This window comes from Octodon degus, unplaced genomic scaffold (assembly GCF_000260255.1).
Source record: "Octodon degus isolate 3935 unplaced genomic scaffold, OctDeg1.0 scaffold00087, whole genome shotgun sequence".
Taxonomy (NCBI): Eukaryota; Metazoa; Chordata; class Mammalia; order Rodentia; family Octodontidae; genus Octodon; species Octodon degus.
Window position 1 is genome coordinate 4,832,934 of NW_004524663.1, and position 17,219 is coordinate 4,850,152.

The 17,219-nt window shown below is 38.7% G+C and overlaps 2 protein-coding genes and 1 long non-coding RNA gene across 4 annotated transcripts in view; 1 reads left to right on the plus strand and 2 right to left on the minus strand.

The window, feature by feature from the left end:
• The window catches only part of Pip5k1b (phosphatidylinositol-4-phosphate 5-kinase type 1 beta), a 370,099-nt gene that overhangs the window by 295,438 nt on the left and 57,442 nt on the right, over positions 1-17,219 (minus strand). The window lies entirely within an intron of this gene.
• Fam122a (family with sequence similarity 122A) lies at positions 3,159-4,450 on the minus strand. The gene has a single exon (XM_004637167.3). It carries the CDS (start codon positions 4,448-4,450, stop codon positions 3,461-3,463), a length of 990 nt encoding a protein of 329 aa, XP_004637224.2. The 3' UTR covers positions 3,159-3,460.
• On the plus strand, positions 8,786-15,776 carry LOC111818313. Its single transcript, XR_002822338.1, has 3 exons — positions 8,786-8,813; positions 9,207-9,368; positions 15,741-15,776. It is a non-coding gene; the product is annotated as an uncharacterized LOC111818313 (long non-coding RNA).

Consider the following 17,219-nt stretch of genomic DNA (forward strand, 5'->3'; position numbering starts at 1 on the left):
GTCACTCTTGATTACAATCTTTTAATTACACTTAAAAATTTTGGTGTCCAGCAAACTTGGATATAGTAATTATTAGTTATTCCTTCCATTTACACTATGTTTTTATTGGACATAAGAATGAAAAATATACCACAGAAGTTTATTATATATGACAAACTGTACTTTAAATGTTATTTACTTATGGACTTTTTGCACAAAGTTTGTAGATTAGCAATATTAATACTATAAAAATGGTTTCTGAAGGACAATTTTTACATGAGCTGAGGAGTGATTAAAATTATGAACAATACTATGATAATATAAATTATATGAACTTTTAAAGCCTTAACTAATTTAAAACTTACCATCTATACAAAAGAAACTTAAGAGGAATAAAGGTTTCCATGCTTTCAGGGAAAAGAATCTCATAAAATAGGAGAGAATATGATGTACTTAAGAAATAAAAAAGCCAGTGAAGGTGGAGCACAAAAAGCAAGAGAAGGAAGAAATGAGGAACAGATCTCTCACGGCCTCAAAGGCCTTGATTACTACTTTATACTATATGCATAAGAAAAATATGAGCAAGTAAAATGCTTTACATTGAGAGATGGACAGATCCCATCTGGAATTTTAAGGGGGTAACTCCAGTTGTTTTAGAAAGAATGAATAGGTAGCTGACCAAAGTGAGTGTATCAGGTAAAAGTGGGAAAAGAAGACTAAGAAAGAAATGATGATGTCTTGGATGTGGGTTGGCAGCAGAAGTGAGATGAAGAGAGAGATTCTAGAAGAAGAAATCAGTAAGATTTGATGAAGATGAAGGATTACATATGGCAAGAGAGAAGTCAATGACATATTTGCTTCCTGCATTTATATACATATATACAAGGAAATGCAGAACACATCTTGCACAATATATACCAAATTGCTAATAGAAGTTACTTATGGAAAAGAATGAATTTTTGCATAATTAAACGTAGATTTTTTTTTAAAAAAACCACATATATAGATGTCTACATTGTTAAATATTTTAGTCAGTAGGTATACATTGTTTTCATAGTTAAATTCACACACAAAAGAAAAAAAGCATTTCCTTGACTGAAATGTAGGAATGTCATTTTAGGGAGAAGGAATAATCTATCAAAAAGCATAGATAACATGGCATATTTAAAGAGTATCAGTACATGACGTATTTAAACAATACCAAATAGTCCAGTGTGTGTAAAGTGAGAAGGAAGAATAGGAATTTAGACAGAGAGGGCTGACACCATTCTAGAATATGGTTTTATCTTGAAGGTCTTTATAGAATAAGGCAAAAAAAAAAAAAAAAAAAATCATTGCCTAAACTGTAGGAAATGGGGAAGCATGTCAATTTTCAGGCAGACAAGTGGGGGAAAAAAAATCAATTTTATATTTTAGAAAAGTCACCCCAGAGCCAGTGTGAAGAATGGATCAAAGAAGGGGTAGACAGCTGGGGGGGGGGAGATATCATTTAGGCAAGAATTTAAACTAAAATGACAACAGAAATAGATTTGAGATTCATTTTAGAAGTAGTTTACAGAACTTGGTGGCTAAGCTGAATATGACACATACAGAAAATATAAAGTCAAATATGCCTGTATGGTTTCTAGTTTAGGAAATAAAATAGAAATTGCATCAATTTAGCTATTATAAGAATAGGTTAAGTGTGGAGATAATAAACTTTTGTTTTGAAGGTGACTAAAGTTCCTCTCTAGTTAAAGCAGGTCAAGGTACCCAACAGGAAACTGGATATATAGGTCTGAAGTGGGAAACACTGTCAGGACTGAAACACATGAACACTATCACCCAGAACAGAAAACCGTAAATGTAAGGACACAATCTTACCCTTGATGTCACTGAAACTTGAGGCAACTGTAAGAGTTGACCAATTCCATTTATTCTCACAGTTGAAAAAATTCCACATAACTGTTAAAAGTCTCTGTAGGCAATAACTTAAAAAAGTATGTTGGAGTTTTGGTCTTGCTCTTTTCTCTTTTTAACCTTCCCTCTTTGTCTCCTCTCTTTCTCTCTCTCAATTAAGGAAGATAGTTAAGGTACAAGAAAGATGATATAAAAGCCACTTACTATTCTATTTTGTCCTACTTATAAGAGACAAAGGGAAAAACATTAAACAATTCTACCTTTAACAAAACATAAGTAAAATAATTTACCTATGTAACTCTCCACTGATTTTCTCTTGCAAATCATCAGTCCTTAATTGACCAACATCCCCAAAGCAATCAACTCCAGCTGTAGCATTAACCACAGAGGTTAAACCACTCAGATCTTTTTGTTGCTCACTGTCAGAAACCCGAGTCACACTGTACCTTTGTCTAACTGATGGTGTCCTAGTTTGGTGGGAGGTGGAAAGGAAAGACCTGTTGGCAAGGAAACAGCTGCTTCCTTCCTGAGCAAGGGAAAACCAGGCAGGTGACAGATGGGCAGAGCAGAACAGCAGCGAAAAATTGCCCTGGTTCCTCATTGGCAAAAATTTCCAGAACTGAGGCACGACTGGATATTTTAAAGTATATCAATGGTTGAAAGAGTACTGTCTGCCTGAGTGCTTTGCTTCAGTTCAATAGGGCTTCCCACACATCTACATTTGAAAAACTTTTAAATCTGAAGTGTTACAAAGAGCCTTGCCTCAGCTGATACACAGTGAGCTAAGAGTGCAAGGCACTGTCCCATTGCACTTTAGGATTATACCTAAGAGAATGCACTTTCTGGTTAAAGATATTTTTAAAAAGAAAAACTTTCACTTTCTGTAGTTATATTTGTATGACAGTAGAATTATTAAAATTTCATTAGAAAACACTTTTCTTTATATGTGTACTTCTATACACTGAGCTTAAAAGTTATGTTGCAAACTTTTAGAATTTGTTCTTTTATCATTTCCCCTCCCATCCACTTCTGTACCCAGAAAATTAAAAATCCAAGGATTCCTGGGTAAACAGACAACAACTGTCTTGATACAACATTTTTTTAAAAAAGCTATAAATAGCTATTTTTCTTAAATGGAAATTATCAATCGCTGAAAATAACATTAAAAATTAGTGGTAATGAAATATGAAATTTTAAAACATCAGTTTACTATACTGATTAATTCAACATTTATATTTTCATCAGAACTTAATAATCCCATAAATAAATAGAGCTCTCAATTATTTAAAAAAATCAAGGGATAACATATGTATTTAGACATTAGCAGCGTAAAATGTATGCTTCAACACACTTATTGGGAAGAAGTCTGAAAATATTACTACACTGAATTCAAGGGCATCTGCAGGAACCTGACATAAAAGTTCTCTAGAGTAACATTTCAGGAAATTCCAAAAAAGAACAGGAGTCAAATAGGAAATAGTCTCAATCGACAAAGTTCAGTGCTTGCTCCAACTTGATTTTTCTGTCTCTCCATTGCAAAAAACAAAACAAAACAAAAATAGTTTCAGGATGGGCGAATGAATCACTTAGATGAAAGTTCATCTACTGGAATAAAGGGAGAGGCCGCTTGCGCAGGTGACACAGGAGAGTCGGTGGTAGTGCTGACTTTCGCTGGTGAGTTACACGAAGATCCCGCACTGCTGTTGTTTCCATCAAGGGTATCCGAAGATACGCACACACCGGGGTCTGACAGCTGTGCAACGTCAGAAGAAAGCATGTTGGTGATGCCCTGGAAAAATCTCTTTGGCTGATACTCAGTTTCCATTTCACATTTTCTTTTCAGTGGTCCAAGAACACTTGGTCGAATGCAATTGATGGGACTCTGGCTTCGCCGGGTGGTGAATCGGGTAGTTGGGCTGGGGATAGGGCTTGGAGGCAATCCGTTGCTACTCACAAAACTTTGCAAGGATGGCGAGAAACACTGCTTTCCAATGCCCCGGGTGGGGGACGGTGCTGGCGACACTGGAATGAAGTCGATGCGCTTCGGGGAGGCGGATTTCTCCACGTCGTTGTCACTCAGACTGAAACTTTCCTCCCAGGAGTGGCTTATCTGCATTGCGGTCTGCACCTCGCGCTCGTGGACCGTCTCTCGGTTGATCAAGTCCATGCCCTCCTCCTGTTTGATCTGGTGCAAGCGGCTGCTGTGCATGCGGACCGGAGAGGCCGGCAGCAGCAGGCCGTGGCGGCTCGGGAACGTCGTGCTGTTCCTCCTCGCGCTCGGCGCCTCGGCCTGGAACACCGGCGAAGTGTCACTGAGGCCGTGAATCAGGGGGGCGCTGTTAGACCTCCTGAGGCCCCCGCCGCCAGCACTGCTGCCGCTCTCCGCCGGGCTCCCGCCAGTGCCCGGAGGCAGCTCCAGATCCAGCTCCATCTTCTCCTGAGCCATGTCGGGGACAGGGAGGCGGGGGCGGTGCTCGGTCAGGGCCGTAGGACTCCCATTCCCTGCAGCCCAGGGCCTCCACCGCGGCCGCTGCCTCCCAGAATCTGTCAGCGGGCTCGGCCCTCTGCGCATGCGCGGCCCTCCGCGCAGGCGCTCTCAGACATTTGTCCTCAGGGCGCCTGCTTAGTGCGTAACAGCGGCGGCGCCGCAGCGCCAGGGGGAGGGGCGGCGCGTGGCTGCGCGGCCGCGCTGGGCTTTCCTTCCGCAAATAGCTACCGAGCGCGAGCTCGCGCGAACGCTCCCCGATAAGGCTGTCGCGTTCGGGAGTGTATATTCAAACAGCTGTAAGCTCCGAAGGAGAGGCTGTTGATGATGTGGGGCTGTGTGACGTGGAGCGGGACTCCGCCTAATCAGGGAGGGCGTCCCCAAGGAAGGGACAGTCTCCTGAAACCCGACGAGCTAGGCACCCCGACGCCTTGTAGAACTTTGCGGGGAACGGGGAGCTCGGGCCGCAGGGCCGGGTGGAAGGCGGGAACCGAAAGGGAGGAGGCGCGGGGCCTGCGGAGCGCGCGGCCTGGCGGTGGCGGGCGGGAGGCGGTGGGGGCGCCTGGGCTTCCCTGAAACAATGGGGACGCCACAAGGCCACGCTTGGGTCGGGAGCGATTGGAAAGTTGTGACTGCAGTTTGGAGAATAGGGATTGGGAGGTGGACCCTGCCCGAAAAGGACGAAGAAGGGCGACTTTCACCAAGGGAGGGAAGACGTGGGAGGGAAGATGGAGAGAATGGGTAATTTTGGAAACTGATCGCTTGGGGAAAAGACACTTGTGACTGTGTTACTGTTTTATTTGGCGTGCTGTTTCCGACTCAAGCGTAAATGCTTCATGTTCGGTATGAGGGGTTAAGTGAAAGGAAAACCAGTAGGTTCTCACATCTTAGAAATAAGACTTGGGTAATTAATGTAAAGTTCGGTAAAAGTCGATTTTCAAGTATTCCAAGTTTTTTTTTTCCCAGCATACCTCCATGTGGCAGCCACTGTGTAGGTTCTGGGCCCTATTGTGAGGGCATTTCATTACTTCGGGGAAGTGATGAGCAGTTTGCGGAGGGTGGTTGGGAAGCTATGGCAGCAGCACAGATGAGAGAACACAGGGCGAGGACTAGTGATGGAGAGTAGATGAGCACGGGATATATTTTTGAAGTGGAATTAATAGCATTTGAAGATGGATTAAATATTGATGGTGCAAGAAGTAATTCAAAGAGTATTCACATTTTTAACTCAGACTAAGTAGATGGTAGTATCATTTACTGAGGATAGCAAAGGAGCACATTTAGATGTGTGGAAATTAAGAATTCTGTTACCTGTGTGTCTCTGTGAACTAAAAGTTCAAGGATGTTTGCTCAGCCCCTTTTCTGAAATGGAAAGAATTAAAGTCTTAAGAAAATAAATAACATGAGACTGGGCGTGGTGGCGCGTGCCTGTAATCCCAGCTCTTGCGAGGCTATAAACAGGCGGATCACTACAAGTCCGATCTAGTAGTAGTGAGACCCTGAACACCCTGTAGACCCTTCCCTACAATACAAAAAAAGAGCCAACTAAAAAGAATAAACAAGAAAAGAAAAAAAAAAAAAAAAAAAGGGAAAAATGAAAATAAGGTAGTCAACATTACACACCCTGGTTAACAGTGGGAACCAGTAATAGAATCTAAGTCTCTTCTAGTTCTACTATCTTTTTATTTGAAACCCTTGTAAGATACTGGTTCTGAAGATAAAATATTCATGTCTACAGTTGTAGAATCTTTTAACTAATTTCCAGATGCCACTGAAAGTGCTTCACATCCAGTATCCTATTATTGGTCCCATTCTGCTTGGCAAGCAGGCACAGAATAAGTAACATTCACAGGATGACAGCATGTGGCTAGACCTGGACTCTGGCTCCAGAGTATCAGGATGATGCTGCCTCCTCCAAGTGTAGTTCAGGATTCAAAGAAACCACTTCTGCATAGCGGTTTTGTGAAGACACTTGTATTTGAGACAAGATTTAAAGATAGGACTTAACAGGGATGACATTTTATATAGAAATGGCAAATAATAAAGTAGTTCGACTGCTACACACATGGAAAAGACTTAAGTAATGGGAGAAATGTTGGAGCTAAGAGCATGGAGGTCTGAATGCCAGGCAGAAGTGTCTATATTTTAACATGTGAGGCAACAGAGAACTAGTTCACATTTTGACAAGAGGAATGATACAATGAGAGCTATACTTCAGGCTATGCCAGATATATCAAGGGTGGAGTAAAGTCAAATAACAAGGTGAAAACAACCAACATTTCTCAGTGCCTACTCACTGCCAGACCCTTTAAACATTTCATTGTCCCACTCACTCAACACTGCAGTCGAATAAATTAGACCCTGATAAAATTAGATTTTTACATTGTTGTAGAGGGACAACTGAAGCTTAAAATTTGCCAAGGGCCCACTGCCAGTACATGAGAAAACAAAGATCTAAATCAAAGTCTCTTCAGAAGTATGCTGAACTTCACAAGGAGTAGAGAAGGAGAATTTGATGGCTAATACAAAGGCTTGGAGCCAAAATGAATCACGGAAAGGGGAGATAGATTCTGAAGGCAGCACAGCAGCAATGGAAACTGGAAGATGAAGAAGGGGAGTCACAAATGACTGAAGGTCAAAGTGAGTGACTGAAAGAATGGCATAGCATTATTGAATAAAAAGTGGATAAAGAAAAAGCATCAAAAATTTCAGGTGAATGGTTAACAACCATACCACATTATTATTATTTCCATATTATTCAGTTATTACTAATGTAACTCAAGTGTGCCACTTGTCATTCATACACGTTTGGATAACATAGTTATTACATTACTAGTAAAGCACAATGGTGGTGTCAAGTCCATGAAATAAAACACCTATGTGCCCTTTAGCTTCTGCCTAAACAGCTTAGCTGGTTTTTCTGTTTATATACTTGTTCTTATAGCCAGTTCTCTACCCAGTATTCAAGATAATCCTTTTTTTTTTTTTTAAATGTGAATTATTACTTTTCAAATCCTTTAGCATATTCTCAAGAGAAGGCAGAGGTCATGGTAGTAGCCTACAGACCCTCCTCTGATCCTCAGAGGAGGATAATCCTTCCATTTATTTGCCCTTCCACAACCTTCCTGCCAAGTACAGAGGCCTCTGTTCTGCCCTTCAGCCCACTAGGCACTGCCACACCCATATCACTTGCCATTTAGAGGCTGTCCATGCTGCACAGTCCCTTCTAGTCCCTGCACAAATGTCATGCTGAGAGGCTCTCCTTGACTTGGCTCCAGCACTGCTAGCATCAGTCCTGCCTTCCCATGCTTCTTACTCTGCAGTTGTTTTCCCTCAGGGAGCCACACGACTTATCTGTTTCTCAGTCTCACCTCTACCTTTATGTTTCTTGCCCCTTATGCCCCAAAAAGGGGAATTTCACTGAGCTTTCATATTTGGTTTATATGAACAAATGTAGAACAAGACTTGCCATGGAGAGTTCATTGTTGAATCATGTGAGTGAATGATAATAAATGAACAAACTAATGCAGGTTTGTTCAAAAGGAAAGAGATTATTATTTGAAAATCCAGCATAATAGGGTATTTTAGATCAATTACAAAAATTTCTTGGACAATTCTTTTCTTGTATCAGAAATATTATTTTAGTTATACTGCCTTACAGCCCATGCAGGGAGGTTATCTGAAAGAACCACTATATAAACTCTGAAATTGAAGTGCTAAATTTCCATTCTTTTTGAACCATATGCTGACACATTTGACAGAATTAAAAATACTTAGTTCTGGGGATTCTAAGCAGTGTTTATTATACTGAGTTACCGCTTCCTCTCAAAGGAATCAAGGACAAATTTTTTTAAATGGCAGCCATAAAATACAATTCAATCTGTTTTAAATGAGTTATGCCAGAGGCAGGATCCAAGAGGCCTTCCCTGAGTCAATTCAGTTTCATTCTATAAATTAAATATTATACATAGTTGAAATTCATGCTCACTCTTACACCAAAAACCAAATATCAATTCAAGAGTTACATTTCATTATGATTAATATTAGGTTTTTAAAATTACCATGATGGATAGTTTCTTTTTAATTCATATGGAAGTTTTTCTTAGGGTTTCTCATATAAGAAAAAATATGCATCACTGAAATATGATGTCTTTAACTCTTTTAAGAAAGATACCTAGAAGAGGAATAGCCTGTTCAAATGGAATTTCAATTTTTAGTCTTTTGAGGAATCTCCATGCTGATTTCCATAATGCTTGTACTAGTTTTTTGTTTTGTTTTTTTACAGAATCTCGCTATGTTTCTCAGATTCAGTGTTTCTCTTGCCTCAGCCTCCACAGCTCTGGGAGTGTAGGCATGTACCACCACGCCCAGTTTGGGCTTGGCACAGCAATCCCTGGACCGGCACAGCATGTGGTACCAGGGACCGAACCTGGGTCCTTGTGCTTGCCAGGTAGGTGCTTAGACTGCCAAGCTATCTCCCTAAGCCTAGTTGTACTAGTTTATTTTCCCACCAACTATGCAGAAGATTTCCATTTCCCCACAGTCTTGTCAGCATTTGTTATTTGATTTCTTGAGGACATCCATTCTTCTAAAATAAGATAGACTCTGTGTTGTTTGAAATTTCCATTTCTCTAATGGATAGAGATATTAAGCACTATTTCATGTATTGATCTGCCATCCACACTTCTGAGAAGCTTCTAGTCATTTCATTTGCCCATTTTTTGATTAGGTCTTTTTTTTTTAGGGTGGGGGCAGATTTTAAGCTTTTGGGTTCTTTATATATTCTAGGCATTAGTTTTCTGTCTAAGATGTGGCTGGCGATTTTTTTTCTTCCATTCTGTAGGTTATCATTTTATTAGCTGTACCCTTTGCTATATATTTTTTTGACTTGATAAAATCTCTAATGGGCAATTTTTAAACTATTAAACCTTCAAGTATTATGACAAGGCTGACTTCCATTTCTGCATCTATACTGAATAAATGTGAAACACACAAGTGGATATTTGTGAGTATAATCTGACATGAGTAGCAAATATCTCAACATGCGATATTAGCTAGTATCACTAACCTAAAGTGAAAATACTGTAGAACCCAACCAGACTGTGAAAGCGCAGGAACTTAAGAGTGTTAACTGGTACATCCACTTAGGAAAAATGTTTGGCAGCAGATGTCTAAGAAAATATATGTATATCCTGTGACTAAGCAATCACACCCTTGAGTATACACCCCAAAGAAATGAATGCTAAATGTCCATAAACAGTTGAATGAATAAGTTATATGATGAAATACCTTGAACAACAATATGAGTTATGATACAATATTGGATGAAAAAAATCAAACACAAAAGAATGCATACTCTGTGATTCTGTTTTATGATGTGTAAGAATGGCAAAAACAAATCTACGGACATATAAGTAAAGAACAGTGGAAATGCTTAATACTGACTGGGCAGGATACAAGAAAACATTCCACATCCTGTTCTGTGTGCTGATTACACAGGAGTATGCATATATAAACATTCATCAAATTAAATATTGTACATATGTAAATATTAATAATATATCATTAGGTACAGCATTGGAGCTCAGAATGTTATCAGTGTGGAGAAAAACAGCATGGGAACCCAGAATGTAAATAGAAAAGGCAGAATAGGATAAAATGTACTTCAATTGGAACAAAGATATTTTGTGCAAACACTAACCTTGAGTCCAAACTGGAACACTTCCAGATCTCTCTCAAGACTTTTTGACAGCAGAAAGGAGACAAAACACATTTGTGTTCCATTTCCTGGGGCTCTAAGGGCCAACACCAGCAGCCTCTGGTAACTGGAAAGACTTGCGTGAGGCAAGTTAGAGATAACCAGGAGAAAAACTAGTTGGCCTCAGCCTTCTGCCTATTGTGTCTCAAAGCCAGTTACATCTGGGAGGCCACATTGGAGGCAATGAGGCTCGTCTTACTATCTTTTAGTTTCTATACTTCAGTCTGCATGGTGCAGTAGAGTGAGCCTGGTGCCTTGTCTATGGTATCTTCACAGCATACTTCACAAAATTGAAGAGAATTAAACTAGCCTCAAAAGATGCAGTAGAGGGGCTGGGGAGTGCTTCCCTGGCAAGTGCAAGGGCCTGAGTTCAATCCCCGGTTCAAAAAAAAAAAAAAAAAGCAGTAGAAGCTGTTAGCACATATTTGAGGAATTTTTAAAGGACACAATCTAGCCATAAGGAACTTACTTTGATGAAAGGGAATTAGATAATTTCTGAAACTTATCCACTCTATACAGTATTGAAGGCCCACAAAATGCAGACTGTCTGTGGCATCTACCTTCATGTTACTGAATTTATCCTTCAAATATTAGCCCAGCAGCAAGAATTAGAAAATCCAGACAGAAGTTTATCAAGGAACTACTGACCCCTCTCAACTTTCACTTTTAATGCCAGTTAAAAGCCATTCACCATTGCCCTGGAGCCCCATTCTTCTTCACACAGGAAATAGGAGGGTTGGAAGGGAGCTTAGAGCCTAGGCAAAGTTCACATGAAAACAAATGTGAATTCAGTTCCTTTCCTCAATTTTTTTGAAAGAGAGATATTAGAAAGATGGTAAATATGTAAACAGCCATCTATTTAATTGGCAATTACTATTCTCTTCAATATAGAAAACAGGGTCAATATCTTACTGCTCCTCACTAACTTAAAATATTATAGGCAGTGTTCATCTTTTAGTACCTTCTCCTTAGCACTGAACTCCTCCCAGGCCATAATCCAGGATTATGCTTAATATCACTTTATATCACTATATGTTTCTATCTGCCTATTTCTTATCTTTTGCCTACAGGTCTAATCTATTTGTCAGGAAGGAAAAAAATATGATGACATTAAGATAATGCACAAAATTAACTTTAAAACATGCAAAGGCTGCAAATGTAGTGGGGATTATATACCTGGGCTTTCCAGCTGGTTGGGTGCTATAGCTTGGGCCTGGAATGTCCTCAAAGCTCTGTGTTTTGTTAAAGGTTTGGTCACCGGCCTGTAACACTGATGAGAGGTGGTAGAGCCTTGGGAGATGGGACCTAAGTCACTTGAAGGGAATATTGGGACCCTGGTCTTTGTTTCGTTTGCTGGCTACCCTGAGGTAAACAGCCTTTTCTGCCATGTACTGTGCCACCACAACACAAAGCAAGGGGCCAACTAACTGTGGGCTAAGACCTCTAAAACTATGAACCAAAAGGAACATTTCCTTTATTTAAATTCATTACCTCAGGTGTTTTATTACAGCAATGGAAAGCTGACTGGCACTGCATGTTTGGAAATTTCCTAAAGGATCTCAACAATTTAACACATTTGCTGTACCAATCTTGGAGTCAGACTATTATACTTACAGTGCTGTGAGGTTGGGCCCTTTCTCTAGGTTTCATTTTTCTCAGTCATGAAACAGACAGCCTCTGTGTGGTATGAGTCAAATAATTAGATTCCACAAGAGGCCCACAGATTTCTTGCTAATAATGTACTCAGTACCATGATCACAAAGTTATCCTCCCCTGCCTTTTGCCACCCAGAGGAATTCCTTTGTTTTCTCACTTTTAGTTTGATTCTGTGGAAGGAGAATCTTCACCTTTTCCCTCAAGTCTTCAGTAATTTTAGAGCCCTACATGCTCTGCAACCTAAGACATTAGGGCCATATTTTAATAGAGAGTTTCTGAAAGGAAAAATGGTACAGTTGTACTTCTCAGATCTCTTTCTGACTGATATTTCAGAGGGGATGGATGCCATGGGGCAGAGAGGCCATGGATGACTCTGTGTCTGCACAGTGAATGCAGTTCCCTGCAGCCAGCCTTTTGTTAATCCCCAGTGACAGCTGCTGCCTTCCCTGGAAGAGCTGAACTTTTCAATCGGGCCTAATCCCAGAGGCTTATTTTTCTTTATTCAATTAAAACCCTGTTTTAAATTACTGCTGCCATGTTACTGTCCTTCTTGGTATATAATAAACTGAACAGGGACACACATATTTGGTTGTACCTGACAAGTTGAACTCGCCCTCTTTCTGATAAAATATGAAACATACTTGGAGGAACCTGGAAAACTATTCCTATATGTTTGAAATATTAAAAGTAACAAATTCTACTTATTTTTATTTTACCAAGTTCCAATATAATTTTACTTAGTAATGTGTATCAGATTTTTTCACCATAAAGAAATTTTATTTATGTTCTTTAAAGTTAATTTTATTGACACTTATATGGCATAAAATTCACGCTTTTAATGAAGACAGGTCACTGAGTTCTCACAAGTGTATACAGTCATGTAAGCACTGCCAGTATGAGTGTATTGTGGACATCTGAGCTCCTCTTAGGATGCTGATGGAGAGTTTTAAAACTTTCTCATATATAGACAAGCTTGTCCAATATTGAACTAAACATACATTCCTGGGATGTGCCCCCACCTGATCATGGTATTTATTTACTGCTAAATTCTATTTGATTGTATTTTATTGAAAGATTTTGTGTCAGTACTCCTGGGCAAGCCTATCTGCAGCATGCACATGTACATACACGGGCACCCGTCCACACACACCACCTTTGTGATATTCTAGGATGAAGATCACTTTGGCATCTTAAAAAACTTGAAAGTCTGCCTTTTGCTCTTCGTTTAGAAAAAAGGTGGAATAGTAATGTGTTTTTCAGGCTTAGGTGAGATGGTTCTATTTTATATTGATGATCTCAAAACTCTCTTAAATTTTATGTGGCCCTACTTATTAATATCAATGTGCCTAAATATTGAAAGAATTTACTGAAGCTATCCAAGCCTTGAATTTAGAGAACACTGTTGGGGAACTGTTCCATTTCCTCCGTAGTTACTGCCTTAGGTGCTCTATCCTGGGGGCGGGGGTTACTTTTTCTAGAAATGCCACCCATTTCATATATCCCTACAGTGTTTCATATAGTAACACCATGTTTTTTGTTACTTCTCTTTTTCATATCTATAGTCCATTTTTACTATTTCTGGTAATAAAGGAGGTATTTTTTAAATTTTAAAAATACAGGTTCATAAAAAGCAAAAGCTGAAAATTACCCACCATCTCATCACCAAGAAAAAATTATCTATATACATTTCTATCTATCTTTTATTAACTTTCCATTTCCATATGAGTATCATTTTGAGATCAATAATATAGCCCACACCTTCAATTTCAATGACTATGAAGTTTGGGTATACCATGAACTTATTATTTATATTTTTAACTATAAGGGATAAGTAGGTAGGTTATTTGACTATAAGGGATAAATAGATAGGTTATTTGACTGTAAGGGATAAGTAGGTAGGTTATTTGACTGTAAGGGATAATAAGTAGGTAGGTTAATTTTAAAACTTTTAAACAATACTGCATTGCTCATCTTTGTATGTTTCATCCAATTATAAGGCAAATTACTACAGTGCTGAAGTGCTAAGACCAAGGGGTATACATTTAAAATATTTTTGTTTATATGTAAATATATACATAAGTATTTATCTACATATGTTAATTTAAAAAGCAGCAAAACTCCAAAGATCTCCTGCAATTCATTTTTTTATGGATATTCATAGATGTAAGCATACATTTTAACCCTAAATGAGAGCATAAGATACCTTAGTTAGGTCATCACATTATGCCATGTTTTTCTGCAAAGCCTTGTTCTACATAGTTACAAGTATTTGGAGGATAAAAGAACCATACTTTGACTATTTTCTGATGAAAAATTAAGGTATTGCCAATGTCCAGTATAATAAATATGATGGCCTTTGTTTTTATCCAGTTATTTCTATAGGCTAAATTCCCAGAGGTGAAACTGCTAGATGAGAGAATATGTACTTCAAGGCTTTTATAACCATATCACCCTTGAGGAACTCTACATCAGCTGGCTCTCCACAGACCTGAGACTGCTCACAACCTCTGCTTCAGTCTTGGTGTTATGACTCTTCTTAAATTTGGACAACAAAAAGTAGCACTTTTAATTTTTATTTTTATCTGCACTATCAAAATTATCCACAAATCAGACATTTTTCATGTGTATTTTTTTCTTCCCAAGTTATCAAACCAATTTGTATATTATCTGCTAGTATCCATTTATATACAAAATACCTACAATAAATGATTATTTCTTAAAATCTTAGGCCCTAGTTTTCTGGTGAATTAAAAAGGAAAAAGGGGGCTGGAGAGATAGCTCAGAGGAAGAGTATTTACCTAACATATAAGGCTCTGATTTTAGTCCCTAGCACCACAAGAGCAAATCAAAACAAGAAAGAATGAAATCAAGCAAGCAACGCACCAAACAAGGCTGTACTTTTAAAAATAGCTTTGCTGCTCTTGCCTGAAGTTTTCAGTTAAACTTATTCTGAGACAAGGGAGGATAACAATTTTTCCCATGTGGATATTAATAAAGATATGTATCAGGCATCATTGTAAAATGTTTTTCTGGAGCACGAAATTTATGACATCATAGGCATGTCCCCAAGTTCTCTGTAGCATTTTAATAAATAATTCATTTATAATACGGTCTTATCTCCAACTGCTCCATGGAGCAGACCGTCATGAGACACAGCTCTGTGTCATCACAATGCTGACATCTGTAATGCTAGAAATATTAAAAATTAGGAAGGCAGCTTTTCTTGGAGCTTTCATTTTTAAACAAGCTCCTATTATGAACAATTGTGACTGATTTCCTTTGGAGCAAAAACTGGTGAATGCTAACTTTTTTCTCTTTGTTAAATGGTTAAGAACAAATGACCTGTGAGTGAATTCACGATAATGAGCCATGATTGTAACATTCCATCAAAGCATTGCTTGTTGAAATGCTTAAAAACAATATTCAGAATACATATTTCAAACAGCAGTGAATTTACATAGGCCTTCTTCATTTTTGAAATGCTAGTTTTAAGATGAACAGATCAAACATTTAAAATGTTTGGTACTTTTAAATTTTCTTTACAGAAATCAAGGTAATGATAATTTCAAGCATAAAATCACTTTTTCTGGCTATACTGACATTTATGATTGCATAGGGACATGGATAAGAGATCACAGAATAGAGATAAGGACAAGAAAAGATTTACTTCATCTATTACAACTAGGATAAATTCTTTGTCTTTACTAGCATGGTTACTGTTTTGACAAATTATTGCTAAGTTCATCTAACTTTGCAATGCTTGGTAGAATATGTAAGGTAACATTGTAGTTTTAAACAGTAGTATGAACATTCGGTAGAATAAATGCTTGAATTCCTAAAGCCAGTAGAAAGGTAGCCAAATGCTAGGCCTATGGTAGTAGTACCTTGACAACAGAATGTTCATTACTGTACAAATACAGCAACCTCATTAGACAAACCTTGTCCTCCCAACTCATGCTACAGGTACTTGAACACAATGGATTGGAAAATCTAGTGTGATTGATGATTAAAACAACATCTGAGGGATGTAAGATGACAAACGTAAAGGTCGTCCTACATGATTAATAGTCCTGTGAATTCATTGGCAGTGGATGGGCGTGGCTGACTACGCATTCCCAGAAAGAAGACACTGATTAGCTCCTGAATGCATTAATCAAATGAATATGATGGAGATCACTTTTTTTTTTTGAGATGAAAGCAAATCCTATAACATCAAGAGCAGCCAACCATAAAGAGAATCAAGATAAACTGGGGACCCATGTCCAAGGAAGCACACTGAAACAAAGGTTGTGATTACAAAACACAAAAGGAAGATGTTCAAGATGTTTCCGAAGGGAGTATCTGTAAGAGCAGAGAGAAGAGACAATGAGAATGTCATCAGCATTTCCAGAGAAGGATGCTGCCCTGAAGCAGGTGCTGTGAAAATTCTCATTGCCTGGCAGACAAGCGGTAAATGAACAAGGCTGATCCACTGAGTTGGCAGCATCTGCTCAAACAGCCTTTCAAAGCATTCATCTGCATTTTCTCTGCCCTATCCCTCATGTAAGAAACCATCTGATATTATGCAGCAGCTGAAGGAAGTTCACCAACGCATGGGAAAATATACACCACCTCACTGGTATAATTACCAGAGCATGCCGAGTGCTTTCCATTTTGAGTATAAATCGATAAAAATGGGATTTTTCTTCCTCCGTCATTCAGATGATTTTGAGTAGTATGAATCCATTTACCAGGATCTAATTCGTGTTCCAAAATGATAACATCCAGTTTATAACTCTATAAAATTTCAGGATACCCTTCAACAACTTCCACAGCCAAAAGTATCACATCAGCCCTTCCCAGGATTTTTTAACCTCAGGAACGTGATTGTGACCATCATTAACAATAGTAAGTAATGTTTGTTATGTGACTTTCATATGTCAGGCCCTATCTTGAGCATTTTAATTATAGTACATCATTGAAAATTCACAGAACTCTAAGATAGATTTCTTTTTTTTTTTCCTCTTTTTTTTTTCCCTCCAGTACTGGGGATGTTGGGACTTTGCGTTTGCCAGGCAGGTGCTTATGCCACTGAGCTATGTCCCCAGCCCAAGCTTTTTTTCCTAAATTGGAACCAAAACATAGAAAGGCTGTTTTGCTTCATCACAGTACCATGATTCTCACCCTTCATTCATACTGAAGTACAGCTGACCTACTATACTATGAATTCTATATCCGTAGTGCAAATAAAGAGTGGATCAAAAATACAAAAAAATATGCCTGAACTGAATATTTAGGCCTTTTTCTCCTCATCTGTCCTTAAACACATAGTGTAACAACTACTTACACAGCCTTAATATATCAGGTATTATAAGTAATCTACAGTTAATTTAAAATATAAAGGAGAAGATAGCTCAGTGGCATAAGCACCTGCCTGGAAAGCACAAGGTCCTGTGTTCAATC